The sequence below is a fragment of the Pelodiscus sinensis genome, chromosome 14 (assembly GCF_052426305.1).
Source record: "Pelodiscus sinensis isolate ZL-2025 chromosome 14, ASM5242630v1, whole genome shotgun sequence".
NCBI classification, from domain to species: domain Eukaryota; kingdom Metazoa; phylum Chordata; order Testudines; family Trionychidae; genus Pelodiscus; species Pelodiscus sinensis.
In genome coordinates this window covers 17814018-17839222 of record NC_143065.1, presented here as the reverse complement: position 1 = coordinate 17839222, position 25205 = coordinate 17814018, and the positions used below count along the sequence as shown (strand labels likewise).

General features: G+C 41.5%; 1 protein-coding gene across 4 annotated transcripts in view; it reads left to right on the top strand.

Moving 5' to 3' along the window:
* Positions 1-25205, top strand: part of TCF12 (transcription factor 12) — a 350149-nt gene that overhangs the window by 128505 nt on the left and 196439 nt on the right. For all 4 annotated transcript variants that reach the window (XM_075897314.2, XM_089782003.1, XM_089782004.1 and 1 more), the window contains one exon: positions 7475-7577. In XM_075897314.2, the coding sequence (XP_075753429.1) occupies positions 7475-7577 (103 nt within the window). The remainder of the gene's footprint in view (positions 1-7474; positions 7578-25205) is intronic.

The window sequence follows — 25205 nt, the reverse complement described above, 5'->3', positions numbered from 1 at the left end:
CTAAGTGACTGGCACCTACCTGTACATCTTTGTGTGGAACAAAGCAATTCATTTCCACTCATAGACTGGGTAACCAGATTATAGTCCTCTTGCTTACCAACTATGTTCTCAGTATGTTCATCTGGATCTGGTCTCTCCAGTTTACGCATGTCTCCAGGGAGTCGAATGTAGACTCTCATTGGTGGATTTGCTATGTAGTCTGTTTGTGCATCAGTAATTTAATTAGTCATTACCTGGTTGCTGGGGAGGTGGGAGGAGTTCCAGGTGGACTGGAATTAACCTGTCAGGATGTGTTTACACTATTAGTGTTACAGAGGTACAGCTGCAGCTAGAGTTTTTCTTCAGTGTAGTAAATTCACCCTTAGAAAGTAATTTGGCTACACTGGGGGTTAAGTTGACCTAACTGTGTTGCATAGGGCCTGAAATTTTTCACAGCTTTGAGCCTTATAGTGATGTCAATTTAAGTTTTAGGCCTTAGCGTTTCATAGAGCCAGTCATTCCATAGTAACCAAACAGCGATACACACAGTGTTTCTGTAAATTATACAGATATCTCCCATGTTCTTCACAGCTGCAAACTACTTGTGTGTGATACAGTGTTTTTTAAACTAAAGACATATACTGACTGAAACAGTAGTAGAAGTGTGAACTCTGCCATTCATTTTAATTGAATGTTAACTTCAGAGCATAGCTGTGATCATTTAAATGCTAACACTTTATTAAACAAGTAGCCAAAAAGCCAGCTACCTGCTTGAATCCTTGAGGCTCAGTTAGAAGGCACAGCTGGGTTAGGTTTTGCTTTGTCTCCAACATCCTGTATAGGAAGGCGGGGAAAACAAACAAACAAATGAACTTGGAACTCAGCTGATTGCTCTAGTTTAGAGGATTTGAAAATAAAAAGCTACGCTATAATGTATTTGACTCTACAATATCAAATTATTGCTGAGTAATGATGGCAAGAAAGTCACGTACTAGTGTGTGTATGTTCTTTGTGCAAACTACTTTGTAGTTGTCCATGTCTCCTGCATTCTCTTTACTAAACAATGAAGTGAAATGTGTGACTTTGCACTTCAAAAAGAAATTTGCTGCCTTGAGTGAGTTTAGGAAAAAGAATATTATTTACTGTCCAATATTCTGTTCTGAAATAGCATAACTTGGGACAGACTAGGCTTTAGTAGCTTGTGTTTTGAAGTGAAGAAGAAGTGGGTGTAAAGTCTGGCGAGGGGCATGGAGCAGGGAATATTTGAACAACTTTTTTTGTTTTGTTCTCTCTCTACCTCCCACTTTTTTTTAGCAGAGTTGGATTGCCATATTGTTAGTCAGGTTTGTGTAACTCGGTTTAGATTACTTAATTCAGACTGCCAGCATGTGGGTGTAATTAAATCTGTCTAAATTTTAAAAGTGAAATCTGATCTTGTTAATTCCCAGGATTTTACCCAAAATATCCAGGGTAAAGTTTTCAAAAGCACGCGTCCCATTTTCAAAGGTGATTGTCAACGGGACTTAGGTTCCTAAGATCTGGTGTATACATACAAATTTTACCAATATAAATATATTGGTTATGGCATAACTGTTTAATTTTTACCAATGTAGATACATCAGTAAAAACTCTAGTGTAGGTGCAATTATACCTGTATAACTGTACTTATAAGCTATATGTGTATAAGCAGTTTGACATTTTTGAAGTCACTTTAAGATTGGGTTTTGCGTAAGCAGATAGTAAAATAGAAGAACATAGCAGACAGACATAGCAATTAAGTGTAACTATTTGTAGTAGGTCTTTGCACACATTGATTTTTCACAAGCTAGCCACTGAGTATTTGTAGAATCTATAAAGCACTAAAATTGATTTTATTATAACTAGAGGTCCCAGCAAAGTTGTGGGGACCCATTTTGCTAGGAACCATACAAACATGTATATTGAGAGACAATTCAAGTAGTTTACAATATTAATTTAAGATGAGATGTAACAGATGGATGAAATCATGTTGTAGTCATTGATATGTTTTACTTATGAACCTCATTCATAGAATCAGACAGAACTTGGCAGTAGAAGATTGAATCTTATTAAAAGCAAATACAATGTAAGACCTTCCAACCTTGGGAGTGTGCCTTAAATTGCTTCACTTAATTTTTTTCCTAACTGTATTCATGCCAGATAGACTCAGCAAGGTTACCATGGTTTATAAACATTTGTTTCATATGGCTTAAGATGACCCATGGAGTCAGGAAAATGATATGAGAAGGTGGAATTTCCAAATAAAATTAAGTCACAGAAGAAATAAGCAAATTAGACACATAGCATCTGAAAATGAGTTCATTTTTGGTTTGCAGTTCAAAATAGTTATGAGAGTTCTGGAATGAAGTTTCTGCTTGGATGAAGGTAAAGGAAAATGGCAAAGATTCCTGTGAAATGGATTTGTGTTCATTGTTAAGGAAAGCACTGAATTTTTCAGTAAAATCGGTATGATTTTGGTCGTTATAGTTTGGAAATTCTGGTATCATGTTGATGTGAGATATTATTTTATGGCTGTTATGCTGCTCTTTGTTTAGTTTAGTTAGCTGTGACTCCCATGCACTGGCACAAGCATTTATATGAAACAAATTACTTGTTTTAAGAGATGTCTTTTTTTCCTCTGGCTCACCAGCTGTTCCAATCCGCAGTGTTAAAGAATAGAAGCTTGCCTATATCTAAATAATATTGATAGATATGTAGATAAAGTAACTGTTTGACTTCAGATAAAACAGTTAAAATGAAGATCAAGGCCTTTGATTTATGTTTTATTCTTGTTACTCCCTAGTCCAGGATTTCCCAAACTTTTTTTCAGCCATGGCGCTCTACGGGGTCCTGAAATTTTGGTGGAGGCCTTAAAATATTATTTTTAATTCAGTGGATACCCAAATAAATGAACAAAGTTTTGGAATTCTATTTTTATTTCTTGTATATTTCTTATATATATTTTTAAAGAAAATGATAATAAAATTAGTATCAAAATAACAGTCATACAAATATCATAAATATTTTCTCTCTATTTCCCCTAGAGACCCATAGCCCTAGGGCTCCACTGAGCACACTTCAGAAAATCCTGCCCTAATCTTTCTCTAGTCCAGTGTTTCCTAAATGGTTTTCCGGGGAACCCTGGGGTTCCACGAAGTGAAAATAAGGGTTCCGTGAGAAAATTCCATTACAATAACATGTTATTATTAAAAAAATAATAATTAATAGTAAGCATTTATGAATTTTATTGAAAACAATTTTCATTTGTGTCGATCTCATGACCTTGTTTAGCATTTGTTTATTATTATCCTTACTTATTCGTGGTCTACTTTTTCAGCTCCATATATAATACTGTTATTAGGGGTTCCACAAAATTCTTTTGAGTTTAAATAGGTTCCGTGGCCAAATAAAATTGGGAAACACTGCTCTAGTCACATACCAGCAAGCCTAGCTGCAGACACTTGAAGGCCTGTTGTAGTCTGAATGGTTACTTATGTTGGCTTGGCAGTTACAAAGAAGGACTGTGTTTCTGTTGAAATTCAGGCTGCCTTGGGCACCAGCTTGCACAATAACCCCCCTCCCCCCAAAAAAAAACCCTACACCAACAAAAAAAAGCCTTAAGTTCCAGTGGCTAGTGCCATCCAGAAAGTGATATTTTTGGGACCTCAGCCATGCCAGAGGAACTCCAGAGATTATTTGACCAGTTTGAGTTGTCATTATAATAGAAGGATATTCATCAAATCATAGGAAGTAGCATTCTTATTTGCATAGCAATTTTATTTTGTGTGTTGCTGAGTCTGTGCCACCTTCTGTTTTCTTACTTAATAATATGAATTCTCAGCCTACAATGACATTGCTGGAACTGTGTAAGGTGTCAAGATACATGACAGGTTACAGCTCTTGCATATAAAACTTTACAAATTTGTCTAAATGAACAATAGATATTTAAAGACCAGGAATTCTACACACAATTACAGAAGTATAAAAGGACAAATATTTTGTGGGGAAGTCTCTATTTCAATTTACATCAATTTCCTCTTAACGTATTTTATAATTATTCTTGATTTCTTTTACATGTTATGTGTAAAATGTTATCAGATCAGAATGGTAGAATTTTACACCAGCTTTGCACTAATTTGTAACAGGGATGTAATGGTGTAGTCAATTAATTGATAAGCAAAAACTTATCAGTAAATGCTGTACACTACATGCATTTCCCTCTTCCTCCACCAGCAAATATTTTAGCAGTCTGCCCATCATCCTGGCTTAGTCCTGGCTTGCAATAGGTCCAGGACCTCCTCCTGCTGCAGCTCTGCATTTAAAGTGTATTAGGAGCAAGGCGGGCAGGCAGCCTGGCTCAGTCCTTCCTCATGGTAGGTACAGAAGCTACCTCTGCTGCTGCTCTACGTTTAAAGTATATTAAGAGCCAAGCGGGCAGGCAGCCTGGCTTAGTTCCAGCTTGCGCCAGGTCCGGGAGCTCAGACACACCCCTCCCCAGACGGGTTGCTGCCACCCCATGCTGCTGTCTCTCTACCAGGGGCAGCAGCACTGGGTGACAGGCAGCCAATCTGCGAAGGGAGCTGGTTTTTAAATTGGCTCCCCTCACTTACCAGTTCCTGCCTGGCACTCCATGTTGCTGCTTCTGATAAAGTGGGCAGCAGCATAGAGTTGCAGAAGGCTCCTTGAGAGTGGGGCCTGAGCACACTAGCTGCTGGCCCTGCCCCCAGGGACTATAGAATAGTCGACTAACTGATTAGAATTCATGAGGTTACTCAACTAATCAATTAATTGATATTTAACATCCCTAATTTGTGATGAAGTCCTGGCTGAGTTATCTGTGGGTTTTGAACTGAAGATCCCTGGGTCTTAAACCACAGATCTCCAGTACTTGAGCTGAAGGACCAGTAACAGTCACTGAAATTGTGTCCAGATATTTAATCTCAACGGTTGTAGTATGTTCAATAAAAGTCTGTGCTTAGTCTAGCCAGCAGAGGGAGACAGCCAGCCATTAGGTGCAGTTTATATTCTGCACACATGTAAATAACTGTACAATATGCAGTATAATGGAGAATTGGGCTCAGTCTGTGGTATGCTGGATGCCTACAAATACACTTTGAAATAGACTTTTGAATGTTTAATCATGGCATTAAATATTTGGAAGAACACTTTTAGAACAACTTGGAACTAAATAGGAGCAGTTAATGTGTACAGTACTATAGCAGTATGTTTGAGGGTCTTATAATTAGAGGGTGGTGCTCATGATGGAAGGGAAACAAGTCTAATGAATGAAATAAATGGAATCTTGAAGAATCACTTTTTCTGAAGTATCGAGAGAAGGGTAAAAGTCTTTTGTAAATTCCAACTCGCAGTATGTTCTTTTAATCCTTTTTCTCTCCCTCCCTCCCCCAGAAAATCCCTAAAAAGTATTTGATTTTAACTTTGTTCTTGGGAACAGTTAGCCCTGCGTATTGGATAGGGATTTGTCACTCTTAATAAAAGAGCCCAAATTATGGTGTCTGGTGAAATTAGTGTTGGTTAAGAAGAATATTCTTCACACACAAGATGGAATCCTTTAAAAAAATTTCTTTATAGGATTAAGGTTTCCGCAGTTGGCCTAGGTTGCTATGTTTTCTTCTATGTGTAGTATATGGAATGTATTTATCAGGTTCTTCTCTCTTTTTAAAACTTATTTAAGTGCTGTCTTGTAAAATGGTTGTTGTGTACTTGATATCAGTTTTCCTCGGATTTCTTTTTCACTGTCTGATCACAAGCTGATGAATTAAACAGGCATCTTGGAGATTACTACATAAGCCACATATTATATATAAAATCCTTTGTTTCTTCATTTGGCACATTTAACATTTTGTTTCATTTCAACACAAAAATAAACCCCAGGTGGTGACCTTAGCTACAAGCCACTCTATTTTCTGGGCAGCTGCTGCTACATGCTGCCTGTCTGACAGACAGGGCTAGGTCATGGTTACCAGAGGACATCCTTATGGTCATAACCAAGTTGTAAATGTCACTAAGATTCTTTCTGAATGTCTGTCACATGTGTGTCACTGATTCTGAAGTAGATAGAATGAGCCAAAGATTCATTTGGGAGCTGGGACTCCCAGAAGATTACTTTTAACGTAGAATAGCAGAAGGAGTTGTGACATGCATCCATAAGCAGTTGTAGTGATTTGACAGTTATTTAGCCCTCAGTCACTAGCCCTTTGGTTGAACTGACAGCACGCCTGCAAAGATAGTGAGGCCTGTTTCAGCCCCATTAATGTCGTCTTGAATGTGAGCCTGCAGTCTGGAAAATGATAAATGTTCAGTGATTGATGATTTTATAGTCCCAGGGGATTCTGGGTGGTTTCTGGTTGCTGTGAGCCTGAGCAATTTTCTCCCCTTGCTTGGAGCTCTGCTTTAAATTTCTGTAGCCTTTATTATGAGAAAATTTTAAAGAATTGAATAGCTAGACACTTGGAGTTAAGCAAAGTTTTACTGAATATTATGCAAAACTGTGATTATGAAGCACTTGTAATTTTGAAGGCAGGATTCTATTCTGCTGCACTGTAATCCTTTAACAAGATATACGTATGACCAATCTCTGTGGTGAACAGCATTTTCCTAGCTGTTTCCTCAATATTGTTTGAAAAAGTTGAAAGCATTCTGACCTACATGGAAGGAAATTTAATAATTGCCTTAATGGAACAATATGTGCAGCCTGAATCATTAAAGGGGTTGCTACATCTATTGCTTGTTCTCCTCATGGTTCCGGAGCAAGCTATCAGATAAGCCAATACTTCCTGTTGACACAAGTCATCTTTCCAAACATATTTGGTTAGCTACATTAATGTTAGAAAGAGTGCAAATAATTTTTGCTTTTGGATGGTTGTTTGGAAGACAGGTGGCAGAACAGGGTTTCTCAGCTGAATCAGTTCTTGTAAGCAGACCTGTTGTAGATGAAGAATGGCATTTAATGCTTAATAACACTAAAATGCCTATTCATCTATAACCTTCATTTAGTTTTCCAAGGGGGAGCAGTATTTCCTCTTCTTGGTGACAGAAATACATTTTTTTCCTCATGCCAGACCTTGTACCTGAAAATGTCAACAGAAACCTTTAAACAGACTCAATAATAATTTAAGCCTAGCACTATACATTTCTTGAGAAGCAATAGTGCTGTAGCTGCACCAAAAAATTAAATAGTTCTGTATTATTAAATTTTTGGAAACTTTATCAATGGAGACACATCTTATAAGGCTGAAAAATGATGTATCCTCTATTCCAGTGGGATGGGGAGAGGAGTCAAACAGTATGAAATACGGGCAGAGTGTGTTTTCCACAAGATATTCAGACTTTAAAGCCAACTTTATGATGAATGACCAATTGCAACTCTATACATTTAATTAAGAGAGTGTCATTACACTCAATTAGCAGGGCTGCCAAATAATCTGTTTAATACTCTGGGTTTTTTTTTCCTTAGGGTTTTGCAGACAGTCCTCATTATGGTGATCACTTGAATGACAGTCGATTAGGGCCCCATGAAGGATTGTCCCCGACACCTTTCATGAACTCGAATCTGATGGGTAAGTAGGTAATTCCTTGTGAGTAGGCCCTAAAAGCTTCTTTGGTCAGAAAGAGATATTTTTTATCCCAGTTGTCTAGGCCTGGCACATCAAGCATCTGGAAGTTACTGCATTTCTTGTGGTAACTATCTAAATCTTTTTACATAGAGGAAGATGCTCCAAAATGCAGCTTTCTGAATGCAAGAGACATGATCCATGATTTTGGAAAGAGGCTGAAGTGTCAATATTTTAGATAGTTGATTTAGAATGGTAGGGATAAACTGATTTCTTACAGTCTTGAAGACAAAGCACTTGTAAAGACTGATTTTAAGTTAGTTTGTTTTTCCTACTGCAAAAATTTAGAATATTTGTCACTCCTCTGCACTTTCTAAGAAACTTAGGTGTTTGTTTCTAAAAATTGAGAATGCTGATTTACCTGTTTACTGTAGATAGTTTTCCAGGTAACACTTTACTGTTGTCCTTCTCATTGTTCGCTTGCATATTCTCTTTTCAAATGTCAGTTTCTTTGGTGATATTTGCATTTGATATCCTAGCAAAATTAAGATTGTAACATGCAGCATAGATTCCTTTTGATATATGGTGATTTACATACATACAGTAACTCTAGCTGTGACTGTTTCAATGCCTGTGGTTCCCCCCAGCCTTTGCTTTTGAAACTCAGAACATATGTCAAACTGGGAAGAAAGCGACACATGATCAGTCTAACTGTTGAATAAGTTGTTTTTGTGCCTAAATACCATTATTGCTAGAACACTTTAGTGTACTAATGGTTGTCCCTTTTCCACTTCTGAGCTTGTGGCCTAAAAATATCAATTTCAAATATTTACTGTTTGGCAGAGCATTGTCTTGGTGCAAATGCTGTCTAGTTTGTGCCTTAAATTTAGCGTTGGTTCTGTCATTTGCTTTGGATGTGTATAGTTACATAGTTTTACTTATATATTTTGTTTCTTGCGTATGTGACCTATTTTGTGATCTTAGTATTGTCCTTTTAAGACACAGCCATGCTAATCTAAGTGGATTAACTAAATCCAAATCCTGGTGGTCTGCAGTTTCTTTTGGAAATCTTTTTACTTTGCGCTGTCTTTGTTTACTACTGCAAAGTATAGAAGCAGACAGTCTGATACCACAATGTAGCTATTCCTAAAAGCAGATATCATTTTAACCCTCACTTATGAATCTCACAGTATATTACTGTGCTTTTAAAATAACTGTGTGTATGTTTGTGTATATATCTGAAAATATATAGCCCATATCAATAGATCAGTAGTGCTATATTTGAAGATCAGTGAAGTCAATGAAGTTTGTGGTGTGCTATTAGCATGCCAGGAGAAAAATATTTTCCCTAATTGTTTCATATAACAATCAGATTTTTTCTTGGCCTCAGGTTGAAAAGAGATGTATCTAAATGTATTTATTGCATGAGCAAAACACCGATCAAGGGTATATATGGCTTTTTAGTCACATGTTTTAATGCTTTTCTTTGCTTTATTTCTACAAAATGATTATATTACATAGCAGGTTTAGATTTAAATAGGTAGTGCAAAAGAAGGAGACACTTCATGAGTCCTTGTTTTGTGTTGAACCATCCATTTCCTAAATTAAGTAGAATTTTAAATAAGCATAGAAATTATTGGCCTTACTGTATCATCCTAGCTTTTCAGTTTTACTTAAAATGACTAGATGATTCTATTAAACATAATGGAATTACATCATTAGTACAGATTTGAGAAGAAGCCTCCATTGAGATTGCTTTGAAGAGGGAATTAAATGAATCCTAAGAGGTATGCATATCAATCACTTGCTTGTAACAGCTGTGGACTAAAATATTTTTGTAATGCATTACAGCTAATGCTTCTCTCTGGTTTTGTCTCCATTAGAGCTATAGTCTTTAATTTCTGTCTATCTAAAGGACACATTCTAAAGTTCGTCTCCATGAATGTATACCCCAGAGCCATAAAGTAGTGTTTAAAAATATGCCAGCAGGATTTACTATTTTGCATAATTTGCAGAAAATAACTTACATTCATTTTGTTTGCAATGCATTGTAAAAAGGTGCAGCTCTGTGTACCCTTGCCTCTTCATTGTGAATTATACCTAGCAAAGCCTTAAAGAGATGTTGAACACTAGAAGGAAATGAAAAAAGTTACTTGTATATGGTGAAAATGATTTCATTATTCAATACTGAATTCAATATTGGTATCTGAATTATTGTGTTTGTCTCTTAACTTAAGTAAAAATGAAAAATGATAGCTTTCAACTAAAACTATAGTTCTTAGACTCTTCAGGGGGTAGCTGAGTTAGTCTGTATAGGTAAACTGAAAAAAGAACAAATAGTCTGGTAGCACTTTATAGAGTTAACAAAACATGTAGATGGTATCACGAGCTTTCGTCTGAAGAAGTGTGCTGTGCCCACAAAAGCTCATGATACCATCTACATGTTTTGTTAGTCTATAAAGTGCTACCAGTCTATTTGTTGTTTTTTCAGTTCTTAGATTGTGATGTTAGATTGACTAGATAGCTGACAATAGTTGTTCTTGGTTAGAAGAATCTCCCAAATTGCAGAACCATTCCACCCACAAAAACCAATACATTTTTGAGATAATGTGTTGAATACATAAAGATTATAGGACTGGCAGTAACCTCAAGAGGTCATCTAGTCCTAGTCCTCCTGTACCCATAGCAGGACTGAGTATTAAAGATGTGCATTTATAGAGTAGGACAAAGTTATTCTAAAATGTTACAGTTTAGACATTTCATGATTTGGGAAGTAAAAGAAGAGTTGCCTTGAGAATGTGAACTTGAATGCTTGTTTGAAAGATTTAATTAGATTAAATGGGATTGTACTTCAAAATGGGTGTTTATTATAATATGGCTGAAATAGATAAAACTAGTAGAAAGAGCAAAATCATCTTTCACCATTGCTGTCAACACTTAAAAACCCCATTATAAAGAAAGAATGGTACGTCAAGGGGATGTTGTTGTTTTGTATATTATGTTCAGCCATATACATATTTGCCTGGAGAGATAAAGGATTATAAAGTGCCACTGTCTTTCATGATGGAGCTCTCAAACACTTTAATGATCTTGTACATTGCAAGAGAGAGAAATTTTGTCTAACAAGAGTTGATAATGATTCAATAATGAACAATTTGCCACAGAAAGATGCATTTCCATATTCATTTAGATATTTTAGAATGTTTTGCAGAGGAAATAAAGCTATTATGGTGGATCAGTTAGTGCACCTTACTAATGAATTCCAAAATTATCCTGTTGATTTCTCAATGTGCAAAAGAGGTCATTTCTTGTATTTTAAGTTAAACTAGTGAATCCTCTTGGCACCTCTGTATGCCATTATTATACAGATTTGTACTGTACAAAATCAGACTAAAATATATGAGCGATAATGTAGACCAGTTTAGAGCTAATCTTTGTTTATTCAACATTTAATGTTTTAAATTACATTCTAGAAAAATATTTACAAGAAAATGAAAGTTTTTTTCCCAATTGTAAGAGCAAGAGCCTTGCTAAACTCACCTCTTTTTGCACTTACATAAGACTTATAACAATATAGTACTGTATTGTCTGTGTCCTCCCCTCATCAGAAGATCCTTGCCCTTAGCTGTTTAACTCCACTTATCAGGAGATAGGAGGAGGGGAAAAACTCATCTGGGTTGTATGTGAGGTGCACAAGACAGTTTGTTTACTGTTGCCCAGGTGCAGGGTTGCCAGATTCTGCTGGTTTCTGTCTGGGTAGGTGGTTTTCCTATTGTTGTAACTAAAGTGACATGCACGTAAAGCCAGGGCAAATGATGTAAGGTGCATGCTGATTGAACACAACATTTACTGTAAGAGCCATGCACTCCCTTTGAATCCCATCAAAGCACTGCTATAGTTCAGTTGGCACATCCCGCAAATTCTGGGTACACAAGCATAGTTAGCACAACTACTCTATCCTGGGATGCTATCTTGGTTATGATAATCTTGCAGCCCACTGAGATGGAGGGCCACTCGTGTGGCTCGCTCGCTAGCCTAGATTGCCCATCACTAGTCTAGATGGTGGTTGGTCCTGTCATGCGTGCAGAGGACTGAACTTGATGAGCTTTTGAGGTCCTTCACCATCTGACTCAGATGTCACCAGTGAAACACTGATTTTCTTTTCTAATGGTTTGGGTTATGTAGTTTCCACATCAGGGTGTTGCTCTTTTAGGACTATTGAAGGCATGCTCCATACCTCATGCTTCTCAGATTTTGGATGGCACTTCAGATTCTTAAACCTTGGGCTGAGTGCTGTAGCTAACTTTGGAAATCTCACACGCGTACCTTCTTTGCATTCTGTTGAATCTGATGCAGAAGTGTTCTTAAAACAAACTTGTTCTGGGTCATAATCCAAGACTTCTATAACATGAAATACATGGCAGAATGTGGGTAAAACAACAGGAGACATACAATTCTCCCTAAGGACTTCAGTCACCATTTTTTTTAAATAAGCATCATCAGCATAGAAGCATGTCTTCTGGAATGGTGGCTGAAGCATGAAGTGGTATACTAATACTGAGCATATCTGTCACCTTGCAGTGACAGTGACAAAAATGCCATGTGAATGCCTATTCTCACATTCAGATGACACCATAGAGAAGAAGCAGGCAGCATCCCCCATAAATGTAAACAAACCTGTTTGTAATAGTGATTGGGTGAAGAAGAGGTAGGACTCGGTGGACTTATAGGTACTAAAGTTTTACATTTTTGAGTACATTTATGTAACAAATTCTACATTTGTAATTTACACCTTTGCTGTAAAGCTATTGCACTTCAATACTTGTATAACGTGAATTGAAAAATACGATTACTTTTTATCACTTTAACAGTGCAAATATTTGTTATAAAAATAATATAAAGTGAGCACTGAATACTTTGAATACAATATTGTAATAGAAATCAATATATTTGAAAATGTAAAAAAATCCAAAATATTTAATACATTTGAATTGGTAGGCTATTGTATAACTGTGTTATTAATTACAATTTAATATTTAATCGTGATAGTTAACTGAGATTAATCAACAGTCATAGTAAAAAGAAGAGGTTACTTACCTCGTAACTGTAGTTCTTCGAGATGTGTTGCTCATGTCCATTCTGATTAGGTGTACGCGCGTCGCGTGCACGGATTCCGGAGCTTTTTTCCCTTAGCAGTACCCATAGGGCCAGCAGGGAGCCCCCTGGAGTGGCACCGATATACCGATGCATATATACCCCTGCTGGCCCTCCCACCCCTCAGTTCCTTCTTGCCGGCTCCTTCCGACACGGGGAGGTGGGTGGGATGCAGAATGGACATGAGCAACACATCTCGAAGAACTACAGTTACGAGGTAAGTAACCTCTTCTTCTTCTTCGAGTGCTTGCTCATGTCCATTCCGATTAGGTGAGTCCCTAGCCGTGTCCCCCCTCCGGAGGCGGGGTCGGAAGGTGACTAACTATTATCTTATCGTTCTGCAGAACACAGAACTGACGTCTGCTAAGAGATAGGCAATAGCCTGAAGCACGCTCCAGCTACCGTCACGGGCGGTAAGAAGGAACTGAGGGGTGGGAGGGCCAGCAGGGGTATATATGCACCGGTATACCGGCGCCACTCCAGGGGGCTCCCTGCTGGCCCTATGGGTACTGCTAAGGGAAAAAAGCTCCGGAATCCGTGCACGTGGCGCGCGTACACCTAATCAGAATGGACATGAGCAAGCACTCGAAGAAGAACCCAAATTATGCATGGAATGTAATCTCTTAAACATTTTGTAAGACCTCTCTGCAAGCACAAAAGTCCACCGTCTTCTGCCTTTTCTGTCTCTTCTACTGAGGAAGAAGGATGAAGGCAACCTCTGTTTCTGGTATAAACTTTTACCTGCACTGGCATGAACATGACCGTACTATTGGGGATTTGTGCTTATTGGTTCATTTTGTGAGACCTGTCAACAGGATATCTTAGGCATTTATATAACAGCACCTGCTCCTGTTGAATCAATCACCCAGTTTCTCCTGCTTGCCAACTAGACCCTTGGTTTTTGTTAGGTATGTTCATATCTCTTTATGAGTAATCTTGAGAAATGGGTTTGGAGAAGGAAAAAATGAAATGCAGTTTATTTGCTGATTCCAAACTCCCCTGTTGGAGACAGTGGGGAGGGAAAAGCTTGCTAATTTGAATTATAAAATGATGCTGAGACTTAAGATTGAAATAACTTGTTTCCAGTAGCACTCACAAAGTGTAAGGTGGTATAGGAACATAATGGTAAGTGTGGTCTGAATAGATTAGTCTAGAACAGGGATGTGCAATAATTTTTGATGGGGGGGGGGTCTACTCCAAGTTTTTAGAAAGTGGTCAAAGGCCACACTTTTGTATGGAGAGGCTGTGGTGTCTGAGATGGAGGTTATATGCAGAATGGAGCTCGGGTAGAGGATTGGGGTGCAGGAGAGGATGTGGTATCTGAGAGGGTGTTTGAATGAAGTAGCAGGTTGTGACCTGAGGCAGGGGATTGGAGTGCAGGGTGCAGAAGGAAGTAGGGGTGCAGGAGTGAATTTTGACCTGCGGAAGGGGTATAGGAGGGGTGCAGAGTCTGGGAGGAAATTGTGACTTGGTCAGGATTAGGGATGTTAAATGGCGTTTAATCAGGTAATCGATTATTTGATGGAATTTCTATCAACTGGTTGATTAGTTGATAAGGCGGGGAACTGTAGAGCCACAGTGAGGATGGCTCTGCGCCCCGGGAGTTAACCCTGCTGTGGCTCTGCCTTTTAAATGTATTAAGAACCTCTCGGGATGTTTGTGCAGAGGATATAGTATAGATGGTGACCAAGGGTGGGGAGGCTGGTGACCTGGGGTAGGGAATTGGGCAGTGGGAGGGGCAAGGGTGCAAGAGGAAGGGTCTGGGGTCGCTTAAGTGGCTCCTGGCCAGCAGCCCAATAGGATCCCGGAAGCAGGCACCCTCTTGTAGCAGCCCCAGGCTGCTCAAGAATGTTCCCTCCTTCTGCCACTGAGCGATATGTGCCCTCTGGGGGGGAAGAGACTTCATGTGCTTATGTGCTCACAGGACAATCATTGCAGCTGGGAGCTGGACCTGGAGGCAGGGTAGTGTGCCATGGAGTGGATCAAACAGCTTGGTGGGCCAGATCTTGTTCACCTCTGGTCTAGATGGCAAAGATGGATCGTATTAGTAAACTGTGCTCATGTCAGAACAGAGTACAGTTCCATGTGGGGGAAATTTTTGATACTAGAATAGTTATGCAGTGTGTGTGGGATTTCTTGAGACAATGACAGTATTTGGAGATAATTGGAAATGCATATAAGAGAATTAAAAGCAGCACTACCTACTGGGAAGGAGAGAATGGTATATTTGGATTTGTTGCAGTGCAGCTTCCTTCACTGTTGAATTACTAGTACAGTAATTACTCGTTTAACACGTGCCCGCATAACACGTTTTTGCAATAGCATGATTTTTTTAGGGAACATTTTTCGAATAACACGACTGTCCCCGAAATAACAAAAACAATCAAGTGGCAGACTACTTCACGCGGCAGTATAAGTTGGTGAAAACAGTCGTAATATGCATGAGCGGGTGAATACACGTGGTCACAGCGCTCTTCCGCTCACTCACGTGTTTATTTTTGTGTTTTAACAAACCATGGCAACTTGCGTTCCTAGTTATCCTGTGTTGCTAGATATCTAATGTTGACAGTGATGACCCAGCACCAACAAAAAATTGATTTTGCCACCATCACCTGAAATGCAACCCCCACCCTTTCCATTATTTTTAATGGGAAAATTGACCCTGCATACCATGTTTTCGCTTTGCACGAACATTTTCAGAAACGCATGTACAGTGTTAAATGAGGAATTACTGTACAGTTAAATCGCTCAAGAATGTTATTAGGATTTAAAGGGTGCATGGCCTATCCCTTGTTTTTGTGTATTTATTGTTGCCCAGCTTTGGGGGAGTTGGAGGGAAAGTAACTGTCCAATTGAGTTGGTTGTAACTTGGAATATGTTCCTTAAACACATAGGCTACGTCTACACTGCTGTTTTTGCCGGCAGTGAGTATGCAAATGAGGCATGGATTAGCATATCACTGCACCTCATTTGCATAATTTACACAAGCTGTTTTTGCAGAAAAAAAGTAGCGTGGACGGGTTTTTTTGCACAAAATCCTTGTTATGCCACGGAGATCCTTATGCAAATGAGGCATGGCAATATTCTAATCTGTGCCTCATTTGCATACTCACTGCCAGCAAAACTGGCAGTGTAGACGAAGCCACAGAAAATAGAAGGATGTAAATATTGCAATCTTCAAGTCTTAGTGAAACGAATTACTATGAAATTTTTGAAGATGCAATCAATATATCTACAGATGACACTGTGTGTATCACTAATTCAAATGCATGATCAGTAGACACTGGATTTTGGATTTATTCTGTTTTGGTTTTTTTAGAAGTCATTTAGATATCTTAATGGACTTCTGATTGCCTCATTTTACCGGTTTATGTGCATGGTAGTGTTGGCACTATTCTTGATTACTTTATGCCTCTGCTGCCAAGGCATTCTTTCAAATCTGTGAAATTAGTATACCTAATTTTTACTGTAAATCTGTGCTTTGGCTCACAAAGACATAAGCACTTCAGCAGCCTAGAAAGAATGTGTATTTAAAAAAGGAGCTTCAGGGTGATTTGGAAGCAAATATGTCAAATAGGTAAAATCTCTGAAACTTTTTCTTCTTTGGTAGCACTCCAGCAAAAGTATTATTTTCGAGCAGGCGATGTAAACTTTTTTTTAACTTACTTTAATAAAAATTCTTTTTAGTTAAAACCATGGGAGCTAACATGTAGTGGCAAAACTGTTTTAACTGGAAGCAGCAATTAAGATTTGAATGATCACTAGCCAGTAAAATCTAGAATTATAAAATGATGAGACTTAAGATCAAAATAACTTGTTTTCAGTAGCACTCACAGTGACCATTGGTAGGTCTTACACATTGCTACTCCATGAAAAGCAAGGTGAGGTCAGTGGAAACGTTGTGTAAGTACTGAAAGCTGCACGATTTGGGCCTGATACTGCAAAGTATTGCTCAGCTGAGTAATCTTTGGGAAGTCAGTGAAACGGTTAATGTGGGAAAGGATTACTTATAGTATAGATTTGTACAACTGAGCCCTTCAGTACTTCAGTGTGAAGAAAATTTGTTAAAAACGACTTTCACAATAAGACATCTAGATGAGCATTAATGACTGCAACAAAGTACCAGGACGTCTTAGGAAAATAGTGCCTCTCCAATATGGAGAGGGTTAACAAAATGGTGAGTAAAGATGAATATGACTTAACACTTTTTTAAAAAGCCTCTACCAGAGTTCCTCACGAGAGGCTATTAATGAAATTAAATGGTCATATGACAAAAAATTGAATTCAACCATGGACTAGAAATCAGCAGGAGACCGAACAAGAGGAGTAATAAATGGGCGGTTCTCAAGAAGGTAGAATATTAACAGTGTGGGGCCCCAAGATTCCATGCTAAGACTGCGTTCTAGGGATTTGAAAAGGGGATGAATTATATGGTGGCAAGATTTGGAAATGTACCAAAATGATTTATAAGGTCTTCTGAAGTTTCACACTGTCATCTCTCATTTTGATTAACCTAAAAAAACAGATTAAATGGACAGCATGATATGTGATATTTAATAATGTAATACACATTAGCAAGATTAACTTGAAGTAAACACCTACATTACTTGGCTATAAGTTAGCTATACTAACTGAGGAAAAAGACCTTTGTATTCTTCCAGGCAACTCAGTGAAAACTTCTAATCAATGTGCAGTGACCAAAGGAAGATAAGGGGGGATAGAAAATATTGGGATGAAACCTCCCTTCATGAAAATATTCATGCCATTTATGTAAACTGATTGTGCTCTGTGTCCTGTGATGATATCACTCAGTGTCTTTCCAAAATATATAGTAAAAATGGAAGAAGTCCACAGAGGAATGATGAATATTAATTTGAAAGATTTCTACATGAAGAGTGATTGGATTTATAGGAACTGTTGAGTGCATTCTGGGATGCATTAATAGGAGTGTTGTGAGGAAGACACAAGAAGTAATTCTTCCGTTCTACTCTGCGTTGATTAGGCCTCAACTGGAGTGCTGTGAGCATCACATACCAGGAAAAATGTGGAGAAATTGGAGAAGGTCTAGAGAATAGCAACAAAAATGGTTGAAGGGCTAAAAAACATAGCCTATGAGGGAAGACTGAAAGAATGGGGTTTGTTTAATCTGGAAATCAGAAGACTGAGGCTACATCTAGACTGCCGCTTTTTTCCTTTTTTTTTTTTTTTTAATTTAAATTTTTGGAGGGGGGGAGGAGGCTTTTCTGAAATTTGGCCCGTCTACACTGAGCCAAATTTCGGAAAAACCTCCTCTTTTGGAAGAGCCCTTATTCCTCATAAAATGAGGAATACAGGGCTTCCGAAAAAGCATGTCTGCTCTTCTTCAAAAAATGTCAGAAGAGCAGACGCGATACCTCTGGTATCCCGGAAAAGATCCGTAGTCTAGACATAGCCTGAGAGGGGACATAAATAGCTTTCAGGTACCTAAAAGAGTGTTAAAAAGAGAGGGAGAAAAATTATTCTTCTTAACTTCTGGTGATAAGACAAGAAGACCTCTAGTGAGATGACGCTCGGGAACTCCCGAGCATCCTTCCCATCCTGCTCTGTCGGCACCAAATTGACCACCGCCTCCCACCAGACAGCAAGAGCCTCAATGCTCATCGGCACGGGGGCGCTCCCCGGCTTCGACTGTGCCAGCACTGAGTCGTCCTCCGGCACCGAAAGGATCGTCTCACCACAGGCAGCCATCAGAAGGACGTTCACCGGCACCGCAACGATCTTCTCCTCTGAGTAGATCTCCGGAGCGGAGGCAATCATCGGTACCGAGACAATCAACGACGGCGATGGGGACCACCTCGGCATGGATTCCTCCAGTGCCAGTGGAAATAATCCCGCACTCGGTCATTTCCACCCCGGCTTCCTCTCCACCGGAGCATTTGCTAGCACCACCGGTCCATACACCCAGAAGATTATCTTCTTTATCACCGAGCCCTGAGTTCTCTCCTGAAGTACGCTCCCCATCTCCACAGTACTCCGAGTACGCTCGTACCGGCCATATATCACCACGTTCCGGTCATTCTTACCATCGTGATCTTCGCTCACCCAGTCGCAGCACATATTATAGAGAGAGGTCGCGATCACCAAGATCACCACAGCTTTCAACCCAGTCAGGATACTCGATGAGATCCCGTCATTCCACGTCCCCCTATTATCATAATAGGTCATCCTATCATCAATGCCGGTCTCTGCAAACCCATCTCGTGCAAAAACACCATTCTTCTTCTGCCCCCTCAAGACCACCAACTCCCTCCGGGTCTCCCTCTCATGTCGGGCAACCTCTTCCCGTTTGGGATCCTGAACCTGATCAGTCACCCGCACACCATTCCTCATCATCCCCCGACAATGCAGTTTTTCAGGGAGACACCTCACCATCTGACGATCTGCGCCAGTTTCAGGAGTTATTCAAAAAGGTAGCGGAGAGTCAAAACGTACAGTTGGGCGACGTGGAGCAAAAACAACACCATCTCCTTCACAATATCAAGCACACTCACCAACCAAAGATCTCGCTGCCACTGGATGCGGCCATTCTCGAAATTGCGGACGACATTTGGCAGTCCCCGGCATCCGCCCTGCCGACAAATAAGAAGGCGGATAAAAAGTATTTTGTCCCCGCCAAAGGGATGGAATTTCTTTTCACGCACCCACAACCTAACTCCCTGGTTGTGGATGCAGTTCAGCAGAAGGCAAAGATGCCACAGCACAAGCCTACTGCCGCAGACAGGGATAGTAAGTGTCTCAATTTATTCGGACGTAAAATTTATTCCTCGGCAATGCTCACATTACGAATGGCCAATTATTCCACACTGCTGGCGAATCACAACTACGACAACTACGCCAAGCTTATGCCATTGCTTCAACATATTCCAGAGACAAAACGAGACATTCTAAAGTCTTTTATAAAAGAGGGCTACGCAGCCTCCGGAACAGCCTTACATATTGCTCTGGATACAGCTGACACGGCAGCACGCACGACAGCTACATCAGTCGTTATGCGCAGAGCATCCTGGCTGCAACCGTCCTCTGCTCCTAAAGACCTGTTTTCGAAGGTTGAGGACTTACCCTTTGACAGGCAGAACCTCTTTCTCTGAGAAGACTGACCAACTTCTCCACTTGGGGAAGGATTCCAGAACCACTCTTAAAACACTTGGCATGTACACTCCTCCATACCGTAGAAAGCGATATACGCCCTACCAGAGACAGAGGCCCCTCCCTTCGGCAATCCCCTCAGTATAGGCCTCAGGACCAACAAAGGGGTAGGCAGTGGCAACAGCGCAGCCGCCCGCCGCCCAAAGCAACTTCCCAACAGGGTACCAGGCAGCAAGTTTGATGCGTCCCTCGAAGGGTTGAGAACCCTTCCTATATTTCATCACCGCCTCAGGCCGTACCTTCATCGATGGGCCTACATCACTACCGACAAATGGGTCCTCCAAACAATTCGTCTCGGTTACACCATTCCATTCACGTCGCTACCTCATCCATTTCCTCTGCCCCGTCCCTTTTCAGGGACCCATCTCACGAGATTTTGCTCAGGCAAGAAGTTGCCCGTCTACTCACCGTCGGAGCAATAGAGCCTGTTCCGGATGAATTCAAGGGCAGAGGTTTTTACTCCCGGTACTTCGTAACAAAAAAGAAATCAGGGGGATGGAGATACTAGATCTTCGCGACCTCAACCGTTTCTTGCGAAAATGACGCTTTCAAATGGTTACCCTAACTACAATCATCCCAGCACTTCAGAATGGGGATTGGTTCACATCCCTCGATCTTCAGGACGCATACTTCCACATTGCGATCCATCTGGCGCACAGACGATTTCTACGCTTCCAAATAGGTACAGACCATTTCCAATACAGGGTCCTGCCGTTCGGTCTCTCGTCGGCTCCACGGGTTTTCTCCAAGACCCTGGCTGTAGTGACCACATACCTACGTTGCCTACACATAATGATTTTTCCATACCTCGACGATTGCCTAATAAGAGCCCAATCGTTACAGGAATCGCTCAGTGCCACTCAGACAACACGCATGCTCTTCCATGAACTGGATCTCATTCTCAATGTTCCGAAGTCATCATTGGAACCACACCAAACAATACAGTTCATAGGCGCTCGTCTAGACTCTACGACCGAATGCGCATCATTACCGATGGAAAGGTTCCACACGATGCAGGACTTGATTCAGATTTTACTCGTCAGCCCAAAGGTTCCCATACTACGGTGCCTACAGCTTATGGGACACATGGCCTCCACAACATATGTGGTGAAACACGCAAGTTACATTTGCGATGCATTCAACATTGGATGATTCGAATCTGCCCCCCCCCTATGTACGCGATGCCCACAGGACAATAACAGTTCCCACCCATGTCAAGAAATCACTTGCTTGGTGGACAATCCCAAACAATCTGCTGTTGGACGTACCCATTCATCGCCCCCAACCGTCGGTGCAATTGACAACAGATGCGTCACTCATCGGATGGGGTACGCATCTCGGGCCCGAACAGGTACAAGGCCTATGGTCACCAGACGAGTCGCTGATGCACATCAACTTCCTGGAGCTCAGGGCAGTGTACAAGGCATGTCAACATTTCCTTCCCATCATTCACGACCAGGTCGTACGAGTCCTTACAGACAATATGATGACCGTTTATTACATAAACAAGCAAGGAGGCGCCAGGTCCCGCTCCTTGTGCGCGGAAGCGGTACGTCTATGGAACATGTGCAATTGACACAACGTCTTTCTAATTGCAGAATACCTCCCGGGCCATCACAATGTAACGGCAGACGCCCTCAGCAGACATTTTTCTCTCAATCACGAGTGGGAGCTACACCCTGCAGTGCTTTCGATAATATTTCAACGATGGGGTTTCCCGCTAGTGGACCTCTTTGCCACTTCTCACAATGTGAAATGTCCTCAGTATTGCTCGAGAGCGGGGATTGGACAAAATTCAAAAGGCGACGCTTTCCTATACAACTGGGGGCGTCACCTACTTTATGCATTCCCACCCACACCCCTAATTCCAAGGGTGGTGGAGAAAATAATTCGAGAAAGGGCCACAGTAATCCTAATAGCCCCAGCCTGGCCCAGGCAAACATGGTACCCATACCTACATCGCATGTCGATGCATCCTCCGTTTCCTCTGCCAGCTCGACACGATCTCCTATCCCAGAATCATCGCTCCCTTCTTCATCTGCAAGTGAACCATCTCGCGCTCACGGCTTGGTACCTAGTTGGTTCCAACAGTCAGAAGTGTTATGCTCACAATCTGTCAAACACATTTTACTGAACAGTAGAAAACTATCTACGCGGACTACTTACCTTTCCAAATGGTCACGCTTCTCATCGTGGTGTTCCCAAAAGGATCTGAACCCAGTCTCCTCACCTCTGCAGTGAATCATAGACTATCTGGTACACCTCAAGAATTCAGGCCTCACCTGCGCTTCCATCAGGGTTCATGTCGCTGCAATTGCAGCCTTTCACCAGCCGGTCGACGGATGTTCAGTATTTTCCCATCCAACAAGTAAAAGGTTCCTGAAGGGAATGTCCAACCTGTACCCGCACTATACTCACCCGGCGGATCCTTGGGACCTCGAAATGGTTCTCAATTCCCTAACGGCCAGACCCTTCGAACCGCTAGCGACCTGCACTTTATATGATCTGTCCATGAAGGTCATTTTCTTATTGGCCATTACTTCCGCGAGGAGAGTGAGTGAGCTAGCTGCACTATCAGCTTTTCCTCCTTATACAATTTTTACACACCAAGCAGTAATACTCCGAACGCAACCACGTTTTCGCCCCAAAGTGATCTCTCGATTTCACATCGAGCCTATAATCCTCCCTGTATTCCATCCCAAACCACATGCGCCACCAGAACCTGCACGCCTGCACACTTTGGACGTCAGACGGGCTCTCGCCTTTTATATCGAGAGGACCAGACCCTTTCGAATGACGGACTCGTTATTAATATCAATGACGGACCGTTCTAAAGGTCGCCCATTGTCCGCTCAACGCATCTCCTCTACTATTGTACAGTGCATAAGGACCTGTTATGAACTACGTAAGAAACCACTGCCCTCAACCCTGAGGGCCCACTCGACTCGGGCGGTCGCTACGTCCACTGCATTCCTTAAGGGAGTCCCCTTGATAGATATCTGCAGAGCTGCTACGTGGTCTTCCAACCTAACCTTCGCCACGCATTACGCCATCCCGAACTTGTTAATACCTGATTCCACGGTGGCGACAGCGGTGTTATCCTCAGCTACGGCATGCTAGCTCCGAACCCTCCTCCTTTCGTGAGCTACTGCTGTACATTCACCTACAGTGGAGCACCCACGGGACACTGCTTGAAGAAGAAAAAGAAGTTACTCACCCTGTGCAGTAACGATTGTTCTTCGAGATGCATGTCCCATGGGTGCTCCACGACCCGTTCTCCTCCCCTCTTCGGAATCTATTATTTTGTCTTTCAGACCAAGAGGCAGGAGGAACTGGCAGGAGCCGGACCAGCGGCGCTCAAACGGCGCGAAAAGCCACGAGCCGTACTTCGCGCATGCGTGGTCCGGCAGATTACGTCTAGAAAAGATCTCCGATCTGTGGCGCCGGGACAAGCCGACACCTACAGTGGAGCACCCACGGGACACGCATCTCGAAGAACAATCGTTACTGCACAGGGTGAGTAACTTCTTTTTCCCAGGTATTACAGTAAATGAATTCTGCTCACACCAAAGAATTGCTCTCATCTGTTTTTAATTTTCCTTTCATGAAAGCTAATGGGTTTCATGTAAATTAAATTATGCCGTCATTCAGTGACAGTGCTAAGTGCAGGGCTTTTTGTACACAAAACATGTATTAAGCTTAGATTTTCCATCTAGTTCCAGTAATATTTCAAATAGGTTTTCCAGACTCTCTTTGGATACAGTAGTACCTGGAGGCTTTCTACAAATGTAGCAGAGAATTTATAGTCTCTACTTCAATCCTCTGATATTGTTATTTGAAGCAGGTGCCCATACCCTCTTCCCCCTTTTGAGATTCTTTGTCTCTTCCTAGTTAGCAGCTGTGACAATAGAAGTATTGGTGAATGGTATCAGGTGGTGATCAGGTGTGGAATCTGGTCTGTAGACCTTGCAGGTCACAGGTGTTTGTCATATTGATCTTTGTCTCTCTGGTACAGATGCATATAGGAGTCTTGGCACTAAGCTTGCTTGCTGCCCGGAGCAGTTTAAGGACACAGTGTTTTCATTTTAAAGAGTTGGGGAGTGAACAGGTGCTGAATATGCAGATATTACATTACTTCCTTGCCTTTCTAATATATTTTATTGGACCAGCTTCTGTTGGTAGCCTAAAGAAGAGCTCTTGTAAGATGGAAAGCTTGTCTCACTCAGCATCATAATGTGGTCCAGTAAAAGATACTATTTTGACTGTAGGTCAGGGGTGGGCAATAATTTTTGGTGGGAAGGCACTTGAAGATTTCAGTAAGTGATCAAGGGCTGTACTTTTCTATGGAGGAGGTGCAGGGTCTGGTGTGGAGGTTGAGTGCTTGGGGTAGGTAGTTGGTGCAGAGAGGGTGTGAAGTCTGAGAGGGAGTTTGGGTGAAGCAAGGGCCTGTGATACTGGGCAGGGTCTTTTCAGAGTCTGGAAAGCTGTATGGGTTCAAGAAGGGATTTTGGCTTGGGGAGAGGTGTAGGACGGGGTGCGAGGTCGGGGAGGGTGCTGTGACCTGGGAAGTGATATACAGAGGGTTTGGGTTAGTGATGTAATAGTATAGTCGATTAACCGATAAACAAAAGCTTATAGGTTAATGCTGTAAACTACTTGCATTTGCCCCCCAATCCTTGCCAGTAAATTTTTTAGCAGCCTGGCCAGCAGCCCAGCTCAGTCCCGGCTTTCATTGTGCCCTGGACTTGCTGCAGCTCTGCATTTAAAGTATATTAGGAGCCAGGTGGGCAGCCAGCCCGGCTCAGTTCTGGCTTGTGTTGGATCCAGGAGCTCAGATCCTTCTCGTCTCCTTTTCCCTCCCTGGGACAGCGGCTACCCGGGCACTACAGAATAGTAGACTAGCCTATAAAAATTCATGAGGTTCATCAACTATTCAGTTAACTGATATTTAACATCCCTAGTTTGGGTGATTATCTGGGACAGTGGAATAGGGTTTGGGAGGGGATATGGGTGCAGCAGAGGATTATGGCTTGGGGGATAGGTGTATGGGGGGGCAGAGTCTGTGAGGGAGTTGTGACCTAGAGGAGGATAATAAGGGAGGTGCAGAGATTTTGTGTGATGACCTGGGGCAGAGAGTTTGAGGGAAGGGAGAGGCTTTTAGGTGCCAGAGGCAGGCTGTGATCAGGAGTTGCTTACCTAGCTGGCTCCCAGCCAGCAGCCTTGCAGGACCCTGAGGCAGGCTCCCTGCCTGCTGCAACGCAATGCACTTTAAGTAGCTGACTGCTCCCTGTGGCT